At 34.7% G+C, this 12,324-nt stretch overlaps 1 protein-coding gene and 1 long non-coding RNA gene across 2 annotated transcripts; both read left to right on the top strand.

Annotated features, from left to right (window-relative positions):
- The first annotated feature begins 5,143 nt into the window (after window positions 1-5,143).
- LOC108840864 (gibberellin 20-oxidase-like protein) lies at window positions 5,144-7,456 on the top strand. The gene is made up of 2 exons (XM_018613677.2): window positions 5,144-5,664; window positions 6,694-7,456. Exons 1-2 carry the CDS (start codon window positions 5,333-5,335, stop codon window positions 7,328-7,330), a joined length of 969 nt encoding a protein of 322 aa, XP_018469179.1. The 5' UTR covers window positions 5,144-5,332; the 3' UTR covers window positions 7,331-7,456.
- Window positions 7,457-11,683: 4,227 nt separating this feature from the next.
- LOC130498960 (uncharacterized) lies at window positions 11,684-12,033 on the top strand. Its single transcript, XR_008937967.1, has 3 exons — window positions 11,684-11,721; window positions 11,818-11,887; window positions 11,972-12,033. It is a non-coding gene; the product is annotated as an uncharacterized LOC130498960 (long non-coding RNA).
- The last annotated feature ends 291 nt before the right edge of the window (window positions 12,034-12,324 follow it).

Below are 12,324 nucleotides of genomic sequence, written 5' to 3'. Positions count from 1 at the left end.
CGCGATGATCTACGATGATCAGTGATCCAAGGTGATCCTCGATGATCCACGGTGATCCACAATCACCGGTGATGAATGATGCGCACCACAGTGCAGCTAAATCACGATCCGTTTTATTTGGTCGAGGATGTGTACCGAATGGTACTACTAGACCATTAAACCGCATGGGTCGATGTAGCATACCATATGGTATGGCTAAACCATGCACTCTTCCATCCCACTATTTTCAAGGGATTTATAAATCAAATAAGTTGATTAAGTGATGGATGAGTTATGAGAAAGTAAATTTCTAAAGAGAATGCAAACTGGCCGTATGGCCCTCTTATTTGTTTGCTGGCAATGTGATTTAATTGTGTAATAGCCGAATGGCATTGGTCACACAAGCCATATGGCTTTATTGTTTACATACTGGCCGAGTGCCTTTTATTTCTTGGATAGCCAATGGCATCAGAAAATTGTATGTACTAACACAAATCATTTTGATATGATTCAGATGTCGAGACTCCATCACTCGGATTACCCAGCCCTTGATCTCAATGGAGACAATTACCTTGATTGGGCGATGAACACTTCAGCCGATTTAAAGTCTAAAGGACTTGGGAAGTGTATCAAATACGGCAATGATACCCTTGCATATGAAAGGCGTAGAGCTGTTTTGATAATGAGAAAGCATCTCGTGAAGGATCTGTATGATGAGTGCAGTTACATCAACGATCCTTACGATCTCTGGTCGAGATTGAACACCATGTTCTTCGAGCCATTACTAGATGAGTCCATGAAAGAATGGAAGGCTCTGAGGTTCCAGGATTATGAATCCGTGGATGACTATCACTTTGATCTTATGAGAATCACCTATAGTCTTAAAGTATGTGGTGAAGTGATAACAAACTATGACTTGTTAAGCAAGACTCGTGACACGATCCATTCAAAGGAAGTGTTGTTATCACAGAAGGCTAAAGGTTTCACAACCTATTACGACCTTCTCTCATACCTTTCAGCTCTTGAGGAAAAGAAGCAGAAAAAGAAAGTCAACCTCGACAAACTCGCCTATGTTATGGAAATAAGTGCCGAGTATCAATGTGAGATGATATACGGTGATGCTGAAGAAGCTAAGAAAAGAAAATTCGGGTGGACTCATATAGATGATGAGATTGGTTTATTCATTGAATAGAGAACCAAATGTGAGCCACGTCCAAGATGTTATTATGGACTGGCCGGCTATTGTTTAAGCCTTTGACATTCTGATTTCAACTTATGATTTGGTTTTTTGTTTTAAATATAATTTGTCATTCAAATTTCATAGCATTAATAAAAGTTTTTCTTTTATCTTGATTGATTTGCTTGAAAAATATTTTTGATTGACAAATGAGAATGAAAACTCGAGAAGAGTATGTCTAGATCACCACGCCTAAGGCATGGCCTTAAGAGGCAGGAAATTTGTCACCTAAAACCCATTGAGAAAGACCCAAAATCCCCACTGGCCATGGACAAGGATACCACAATAACCGTGGTTGTAGATCCAATCATGGCCGAGGAGGGAGTAAAGGTCGAAGTGGCATTTTCAAGCCACCACAAAATGGTTTCAATAATAAACCAATGGGCAGAGCAAAGCAAAAGGAAATGTTCCTTTTAGCTTATGAAAATCGCCAAAGGCATACATATAAAAGAGGTCGAGACTACATTCTCCCTACTGATCTAATACTATGCTAAGGATCAGTGTGATAAGGCATAAAAGCCTAGGTAACCAGTAAGGTTCACCAACGAATTTATACACTTTATGGCATGACCGGATTAACCATCCTGGTCTGAACTTGATTAATAAGGCACAAAGAGTTATCCCATAAGATCTCACGTTGTGAAACATGTACACAAGGGAAACTCAGTAGGCTTCATTGTTCCAAGCAACACGAAAGTATAATCTGATCATGAGGATAGTGAGAACAAAACCCGTGATCATGACCAGACCACAAATTCGTGTATCATGGTCTAAAACCATGCTGACCGTCCAAGCATTACGTTTAAGTGAGGACAAACAAATGTATTTTATAGCATGTTCATGAGGGGGAGAATAAACACTCCGTATGGTCCATGACCATACTATAAAACCCGAACATGATAAGCCTGGCCAAAGGCCATAAGACATTATAGCTTGGCCGTATAAGGCATAACCTATAAGGTTGAGACTTCAAAAGTCTATAAGCTTGGGTACACCACAAGAATACATGTATGAAAGATAAGATACATCAGGCCATATAAAGTGAGCATAGATATTCCCGTCTAAAGATGATAAAGGGTCATAATCCAGATATAGACCATCCTAAGAGTCTATGAATAAACCACCACATACCTATGTGCCATCTAGGATGGAATACCTCATCTAAGGATGAGATGAAAATCAGGAATATATGTTGGATAAGAGAACATGATCTTTCTCCCACGAATTCAGTGAGACCATGAGCCAAACAAAGGTGATCATATTGTGGCCAAGGTACACGGATTACATACAAGATGAATCCGACTATCCAACATCATGGAGAAAGCTATAAGCTGGTAAATAGAAAGTGAAAGTGGAATGGTTTTAACCATCCAAGTCTTGGCAAAGATCCTCGGACCAGATATATATGTACTGGACGTCCATAAACAAAGAAAGAATGATAGCCAGACAGACCCGAAAGAATGACTAAGTCATACCAGCTTAGCACCACTATATAAATGTCCTAGTAGAGACATAATCAAGTTGCTGTAAAAGTCTATAGAAGATAGACCAGAATGTTCCATATATAATGAACCACGGATAGAAAAGTTAAGGTGCTCATAATGATAGATCCGGGTTCATGAAAGAGAAACCATACTAGACAATGAGATAAGACCGGCCGGTCCTAAGGTACAGGTATCATACAATGTAGCCTTGCAAACTACAAAGTATTCAATGATCCTGATAATAATAAAATCTCAATCGATTGTATCATGTCTAGAACGCGATAGAACGCGATGGAACATTATATAAGGTGTCGACACATACACACACTCATAAGTGATAAAGAGAAAGCACTTGAGCATAAGAGATATGCGAGGATCACTAACCCACGTAAGAGTACTCATAGAATGAGACGTGGAGTTAAACCCAAAGAATGTATGAGATGGGCGTATTGGCCAAATACATAAGTGAGACGCCATCTAACCAGTGAACAGATGAGTCTTGTGAGGAAAAGAAAATCGTGAGCAGTAGAACATGAAAGTACAGACAAGTGGTCTTACATGTTGCTACATAAAGCATTCAATGGAATGGCTTGATCACACAAGGATACTCACAGGGACTAAGGAACAAGGAAATAAATTCCTAATGTGGTGAATGCTACTACCCAATATCGAAATCTGGACATCTAAGAAAGATGTAGTAGACATTGGATATCTCACTGGATATAAAGGTAATATAAGATACCTTGAAAGATGAGAAAGAAGTTCTCATAGAACAACATCGTTCCTGCGTTGTTCATGGACTGAAATGCAGCTGCATACACACGATATGATAAGACTAAGTGATGCTTAGTAGAAAGTTCTATAAGAACGTTTCAAATCAGTCCATATAGTAGTCAATATATTCCTTGTGTTTATACTTAAAGAAAGGATGATTAAGATGATTGATTCTTGGAAAGGCTATGAAGAGACTACGATGATCTATAGTAGAGATCATTAGCCGTATATGAAGGTTGGAATCTATGATCCAACATACCAAGAATAGATTGATCAAATGGTCTGAGAATCCATCAGATTCACGACCAAAGGGAAAAATACCGACTAGGATCATGTCCGACCTAGTTCGACCTTAATCATCATTGGTCCCGACCAATCCATCCCGTCCAGCTTGTTCCGACCAGTTCCTCTAGGTCTTAAATCCGACCTAAACCATCCAAGTGAGAGGAACGTCCTATTGACCAAAAAGTGGCTTAGTTTTGATTAAACTTCAAACTATAACACAATAGCCACTTCATGAACAGACCGTGGACATATACTAAAAGTTCATAAAGAGTTTTGGTCAAAGGATATGAATAAGATATATAGTGGACAAGAACATAATCCGGATGGATTATGGATGATGTCTTGATCCGGACAGATCATGGACATACAAAGACATTCATGGTCGAATTTATCTAAGAGAGATAAACCATATGATCCGAATGGACCATGAATATCATGAAAGCATTTTATTGATGCAGGTTATCAGTCCGATCCACACAGTGCTAAGTCCCAAACCGGCTATGTTTTCACATATGGAGGCACGACCATTTCATGGAGATCAGCCAAGCAGATCATATCAGCCACATCATCCAATTACTCAGACATATTGGCGATCCATGAAGCAAGTAGGGAGTGTGTCTGATTAAGTCTCATGACACACCATATTCGGACAGCATATAGGATCACAGATGGTAAGGATGGGCCGACCATTCTTTATGAAGACAATGCGGCCTGCATAGCTCAGCTCAAGGTGGATACATCAAGGGTGACAAGACCAAGAACGTCTCCCAAGTTTTCTTCACCCATGATCTACAGAAAGAAGGAGAGGTCAAGGTACTCCAAGTCAGATCCAGCGAGAACTCAGCTGACCTCTTCACTAAGGCATTACCAACTTGCACGCTCAGGAAGCTTATGCAGCAGACTGGTATGCGTTCACTGGGAGACCTTCAGTGATGTTCACTTCAGGGGGAGTAATGCGGCTGTACTCTTTTTCCTATCCATGGCTTCCCGTTTTTACCATCTTGGGTTTTTGGGTTTACCATGGAAAGGTTTTAACGAGGCAGTATACCAAACGCATTACAAGCCCTAGATGGTTATGGCATTCAGGGGGAGTGTTGTAAACCATCCGGTTTAAGAATGCTTATAACCGACTTTGTATTAAACCGGCCATCCTTATGTGGATTGGGCCTTGTCTTATTTTAGTTTAATGATGGCGACTTCTCTTAATGTTTAAAAGAGTCCCACATTGCTTATGAGACTTGTAATAGACGGTCTAAACTCCATATATAAGGAGCCTCTTGTCTTTGATATTAAATAACACAACAACACATTCACATCTTATTTACAACAGTAAGAGTCAACCAAAATATATAAGAATTGTATAGTGGAAACAATATTATAAACTTATACAAAAAATATATCTTCTAATCAACCAGCTACCTCTACACACACACACACATATATATAAAACCTATTTGAATCATCTCTTTGAATCACCAAACGAAATTAAGTAGTATCACAACATAAAGATGCAACAAATATAAACGCATTCATTACCATACATATCAATCATAATCATTATTTCGGGTAACTGATGTCTGTGGAACTTCCGGTGTTTGACATCTCAAAGCCTCTAAACGAGTCATCGCTGACGTCACTACAAGATGCTTGTAAGGAGTGGGGTTTCTTCTACGTGACAAACCATGGTATCTCCGGCGATATGTACCAAAAACTCCGGCGATTCTCCGGTGGAATTTTCGAGCTCGGAGAAGAGGAGAAGATGAAGATGGGAACGTCTAATTACACTCCTCGTTTCATTGCATCTCCTTTCTTCGAGAGCCTCCGTGTCTCCGGTCCCGATTTCTACGCTTCGGCCAAGTCTTCCATTGATGCTTTTTCCGACCAAGCTACCGATGAGGAGTTCAGGTATGCATATATATATATATATATATACATATATATACATTTCATATATTACATGTGTGTATATAAAACCTGCATATGCTTGTTGACATTTTCTTTGACAACCAACGATGTCATTTAATGAGTTGAATTAAAAAGTCTTTCAACATTTTGAAAATTGTAGAAACCATGCCAATCTACATGCAGTCCACCTTTTGTTTTGTATTGTTCATATTTTAGTACCATTTTAAAGCACTGGCCAAGGAGTAGATTGTAATTTCTAGTATTTATGTTAAAGTGTTTACATTTATGCAGCTTGTGTTTTTTTTTTTAACATTTCGGCATTGCCAAGGATAGAGGACCGACACGTGGTAACACGTGACTAGTTTGGACCACTTCGATGGAATCAGGATATCTCTGTATAATTCAAAAAAAAAAATTTAAAATAAAAATAAAAACATCAACTCACGAGTACCATAAGAACGAAATAGTATTTGTTTTTCAGTGACTAGGCAATTATGATTTAGTAGGTCGTACATCCGTTTAGGGTCGTGCTCATACTACGAAATTAATTTTTCTTTGAAAAGTAAATATATTGAAACACAGTTTGAACATGTAATCTCGAAAATCCTTATAAAGTAATTTAAGAGTTAACCATTTGTCAATTCGTTGTTGGTGCTGAATTGCATCAATTAATAAATAATATATAGAACGATCATGATAATAAGATTGTCAAACAAAATACATATCTGATTCCAAATGTATTGCTTACTCCTTTTTTTTTTAGCTTACTCCTTTAAGTTTAAGGCTTTTATAAGTGCTCATTGCATATATGAATTCTCTTTAAGCATTTAATGCAAGCACTCATATAACCTTTTTGTCTTTGTATAATACATAAAATACAAAAGGAGGTGATCGTTGGATGTTGTGATGCTTTGATCTTTCACAAAGTTAAAAGATTATTAGATTTTGACAACAAAGCCAAATTTGTGGTTAATATGATTTCCACGTATTTCCTAATCGTTTTTTTATAATTTTATTTTATTTTTAAAGCGAGATGATGAAAGAATATGGAGAAAAGATGACGGAACTCTGCGAGAAAATAGTGACAGCCATACTCTCTAGCTTCGGAGACGATCTTCATCACAAATATTACAAGTCTGAGTTTGGAAACTGCCATGGCTACTTCAGGATCAACAACTACACAATCCCTTTAGAACAAGATCATCAAGAAGACGATGTTGATTTGTTAGAAGGGCTGGGAATGCACACTGACATGAGCTGCATCACTATCGTTGATCAAGACGATATTGGAGGTCTTCAAGTCAGAACCAGAGACGGGATTGGTCTCATGGATATTAACCCTAAAGATGAGGCTTTAGTCGTCAACGTCGGAGATTTGTTACACGCTTGGACCAACGCACGGCTGAGATCGTCCCAACACAGGGTTGTGTTGAAACGTCATACTTTCGTCGGTAACAGATTCTCCCTCGCTTTCTTCTGGTGCTTTGATGATCAGAAAGTCGTGTTTGCCCCTGACGAAGTTGCTGGAGGTGGTGAATATGGGAGGGTATTTCGGTCCTTTAAATGTGGGGATTATTTGAGGTTCAGGGAGAGCAATGAGAAAGGGAAGTTCGAGAAGGTTGGGCACACGGTCGAAGACTTTGCACGAACTGAGGATCGCAATTAATTGTTTTTGTTTTGTTTTATACTTTTTTTTGTTAAAGGGTTCCATAACGCTCATGACCAAATTAGCTACATAGCTCTTTCATTGTTTTATATTTTTGAAAATTAATAATTTATTGTCCAAAATATACAAAACACACAGTTACTAGCATTCTTATCGCTTTCTACTATATTTAGTTCTAGAAATTCAAAACTCAAATCAACTCACAAAAAATTTGGTCAAAAAGATGGAATCGTTTAATTTACCTGAGTTTGAATCCAATTCAGCTTAACATGCATGTCCCAAACTATTAAAATGTAGGACAGGACTTGGGTTCACCCCCTATGGTGAACCTTAAAATTCACCATTTAATTAATGATTAATCAAAATGACATGTGGATAATTAAATAAAAAATATTAAATATATTTAAAAATAACTAAAAAATAATAATGTCAATTCTAAACTTTAAATCTTTATTTCTAAACCCTAAACATTAATTTCTAAATCCAAACCCTATACTCAAATCCTAAACCTTAAACCCAAATTCTAAACTCTAAACCCAAATTCTAGACTTTAAAGTCAAACCTTAAATCTAAACCCTAGATCCAAATGCTAGACCCTAAACCCAAATCGTATACCCTAAAACCAAATTCTAAACCTTAAACCCAAACCGTAAACCCCGAAGAATTACTACGTAATTTTTTCTATTTTAGTGATAGCACCCCGAAGTAGGTATGGTTTGAGTTTAGGGTTTAGGATTTGGGTTTAGAGTATAGGGTTTGGGTTTAGGATATATGATTTGGGTTTAGGGTATAGAGTTTAGATTTAGGGTTCACAGTTTGTGTTTAGGGTTTAGAATTTGAGTTTAGAGTATACGGTTTGGGTTTAGGATCTAGCATTTAGATATAAGATTTGAGTTTAGGATCTAGAATTTGGGTTTAGCGTATACGGTTTGAGTTTAGGGTCTAAGATTTGGGTTTAGGGTTTAGGATTTGAGTTTAAGGTATAGGGTTTGGATTTAGGAATTAATATTTAGGATTTAGAAATTAAGATTTCGGATTTAGAATTGGCATTAATTTTTTTTTAACTATTTTTAAATATATTTAATATTTTAATTTAATTATCCACATATCACTTTGATTGGTTATAAATCAAGTGGTGAATTTAAAGGTTCACCACAGGGGGTGAACCCAAGTCTTGTCCTAAAATGTATTATGAAATTCTTCATTATGTATAAATAGGTAAATAATCCGTGTGAGATATCGTAGAGGAACTCATTTTATAAAAATATATGTTATATTTTATAAAATAACCTTTCATAAAAATTATTTATAATTTCTTTGAGAAAATACATGTGTTACAATATTCATCGAATTAAGTTAAAAAAAAGTTCATCGAACTAAATTATTTTAGAAATAATAAGAATTAAATATTTCAAAATTGTACTTGATACTTCAACTCTAATTCCATTATCACGGAGTGAAAAAATCATTTTTTACCTATGAATTCATTTTTCAATAAAATTTTCTACTTTAAATGTATAAGAAATGTTACCATAATCATATAAAAGCTCATCAATACTTACATAATAAGAAAATGTAATCTCAGTCACCATAATTAAAGTTATCAAACCTAAAAGTCTATAGTATTTGTTGTTAAGTACAATAATAATAAAATTATAATTTAAAAAATAAAGAATTAGTTAGCTTGGTTATTAGTCAGTATCTTCTTAAGGAGGCTGTTTTCATAGAGCTTTAGCAACTTCTTTTCTTCACTTCGGTAATCAACCGAGCGAAAAGCCAGCCCTTTGTTTTTTATCGGTAAGATAGGCTATGAGCTATAGGACTACACTGAGATGGCAGATGAGAAATAGTGGAAACGAGTGACTCTTTTGGGGCTAGCATAAACAGAGCCTATTAACTATTCTGGAGCTAGCATAAACACAGAGCCTATTAACTATTGGGAAAATTGCCAAAACGGAACAAAAATTCAGCATTGTTGTCCCTATAGTATAAAACTATCATTTAGTTGTCCCTTTAGAATACTTAATAAAAGTAGAAGATGCATCCGGACGAAAAGTAGATAGCTTTAGGATTTGTAGAATGTGCATTCCACTTATTTAGAAATTTAGTAAATAGTAGAATGTACGTTCTAAAAATAGTAGATGAACGTGTTTATTTTAGAAATCGTTTTCTACTATATCATTTTCTGTAGAAGGCACATTCTACCTTAGTAGAACGTATTTTCAAATTTTTATTTATAAACTTTTTGAAGAAGAAAAAAATACCAGCTTGTGTATATATGTGTTTTATTAATTGTTTGTATTTTTAATATTTTTTTGATTCACAAAACTATTTATTTCATTAGTTTTCAGAAATACAAAGGGTAAAAAGGAGAAAAATTGGACAAAAAAGGATTTATACCAAAGGGACAACACCCTTGTTTTTTTGTTCTATATTGGCAATTTTCCCTTAACTATTTTGGGGCTAGCATAAACAGAGCCTATTAACTTCTTCAGGAATCAAATCAAATATGTTTCTTAACATATAGTTTGATAGTCAATAGATTTTTAAAAAATTGAATGGATATCATTTACTCTACCTGTGTTGTTTTCAAAAGAGTGGTTTATATTTATTACTATTGAAATAAATTTAATATTGCCAACTAATTCTTGATCATGATTTTTCCGAATATATAAATCAGTGTATATATCTATATATCTATATATATATAAATTGAAAAAATAACAAGAAACCAAAATAAATTGTGCAGACTTAGATTTGACAATATATTAATTTCACGCAGAGATTTAGGAAAAAAATTGTCATAGTTAGTAATAAAACTAATTAATGGAAAATGTCAATTTATGTTTGAAAATACATACTATAGTGTTGGTTTGCTTGAAAATACATATTAGATTTTAACCTGCATGCGAATATTTTCTATTTTATAAATGTATCTAATATTATTACAAATGTTTTAAATATATAATTTATATTTTAGTGTTATATATTGTGTAACTCTATCATATTATTGTTCATATTTCGTATTAAGTATTATTAATATATAATAAATTTTTTAAACCATTTTAATTTGTTATTAATTTTTATTATTTACTAATATATTTCGAGTTAGGTACAATAAAATAAAAATATGAAATACTCAAATAGATAATCTCATTCAAAATATGTTGTTTTCTTTTTTTTATATAAATTTTTGCATATAATACATTTTTAAATTTTATTTATTTTATTATAGAAAAGGAATATTTTTAAGAAATTTTATATTTACATTTTGTATTTAAGAAAATATAATTTAACATATCTCATTTTAGTATTTTAAGGGATTTATAAGTAAAAACATTGTTTTGTTTAAATAATATAGTCTTATTGCTTTAGTAAATTTTAAACATAGTAGTATCTATCATATTATTTTATTATATAGTATATTTCTGGATATTATGAAATTAAGTTTTATTTTATTTTAAAGATGTGAGGTTTTTTTTTTTTGTATCTCAGCACTCGGAAGAAATTCTAGGACAAATATTCCCAATATTGTATGCCTTTGGTAGTAGGCTAGTAGCAATCATAGAAGAAATTCTATTACAAATATCTCTCTCTCGTGTTAACTCCTTGCAAAATTCTGTTACAAAGTAAAGTTCATGAATCATGTTGTTTTCTTGGTTAACCTTTTCATAACAACGGTCTGTCAGCAAAATACAAAAACAGGAATCTTTTGTTTGTTTCTCATTTTTGAATTTTAATAGCCTGAGGCCATTATGAAACACTTTTGTATCCAATGTTCTAGCTGAAGAGAATATTTAATTTCTAGATTCAACAGGATATTTTCTCTAGGTCTAAACTGGTTCTATTTCTTCTTGGCATCTACATTATTTCAGGGTCCTTGATGGAGGAGGATTCTTAACTGAGTTGAAAATCGACTAGAGCTTCTTTTATATCCACTGTCTGGTCTTGTTATGGACATAAAATCTGGTCATTCGTCTCCTGTAATGACTGATTCTCCACCAATAAGCAACTCAAGATTAACCATTCGTCAGAATAGACTACCATACTCATCAGCAGCAGCAGCCACGGCGCTCTCACAGAACAACAATCTTTTTCTAACTGTTCCCAGAAAGAAAACTGGGATTCTTGATGATGTTAAGTCTAGTGGTTGGCTCGATGCAATGAAATCTTCTTCTCCTCCCCCAGCAATACTTAACAAAGACAACATTAGCAGCGATGCTACTGACATGAGTTATCGTGAATGGACGGTCTGTACCTTATGGTATCCTCTGTTTTATTCAAGATCACGTCATCAAATACTTCATTAACCACTCAGAGAAGATGCTTTCTCAGACTCCTCCTTCGAAAATGGAACATATCCAAAGCTACGTCTAACACATGGCCGGAAGGTAAAAAAGAAACATCTGCACGCACCTCAACTTCAAAACAATTTTCGAATAAATTTTCATATTTTTTTTGATTTTATATCTTATGGGTTTTAAAAGGTCTTAGAGATCCGTCCTGTTATTGACTGGGACAAAGGGAAAGCTGTGACATTTCTACTCGAATCTCTCGGTATATTAAAACATACTGATGTACTTCCTCCCCTGCTTCTGATCTGAAACTTGATTTAGCCATTGACATCAAAACATTCTTCAGGCCTAAACAACTGTGATGATGTTCTTCCAATCTATGTTGGGGATGATCGAACAGATGAAGATTGTAAAACCAAAGTATGGCTGAATATTTTCGTGTTGTATTGATCGTAGGACTCAAGCCCTATATATACAAGATTTACATAAGAGAATATACCATATCTCTAACTAATTATATTAGAGTACTTATCTCTAATATATTACATACTTATCAACATCTTAGATAAATATTATCACAACACTCCCTCTCAAGTGGGAGCACACGAACTAGAAATGCCCAACTTGGAAATAAGCTTATTAACTGAACCTTTCCCAACGCCTTCGTTAAAACATCCGCTAGCTGCTCCTTCGTCCCAA

Source organism: Raphanus sativus, chromosome 2, assembly GCF_000801105.2.
Source record: "Raphanus sativus cultivar WK10039 chromosome 2, ASM80110v3, whole genome shotgun sequence".
In the NCBI taxonomy this organism is placed as follows: domain Eukaryota; kingdom Viridiplantae; phylum Streptophyta; class Magnoliopsida; order Brassicales; family Brassicaceae; genus Raphanus; species Raphanus sativus.
Note: the sequence above shows the minus strand (reverse complement) of the source record. Positions and strands in the feature narration are given on the sequence as shown.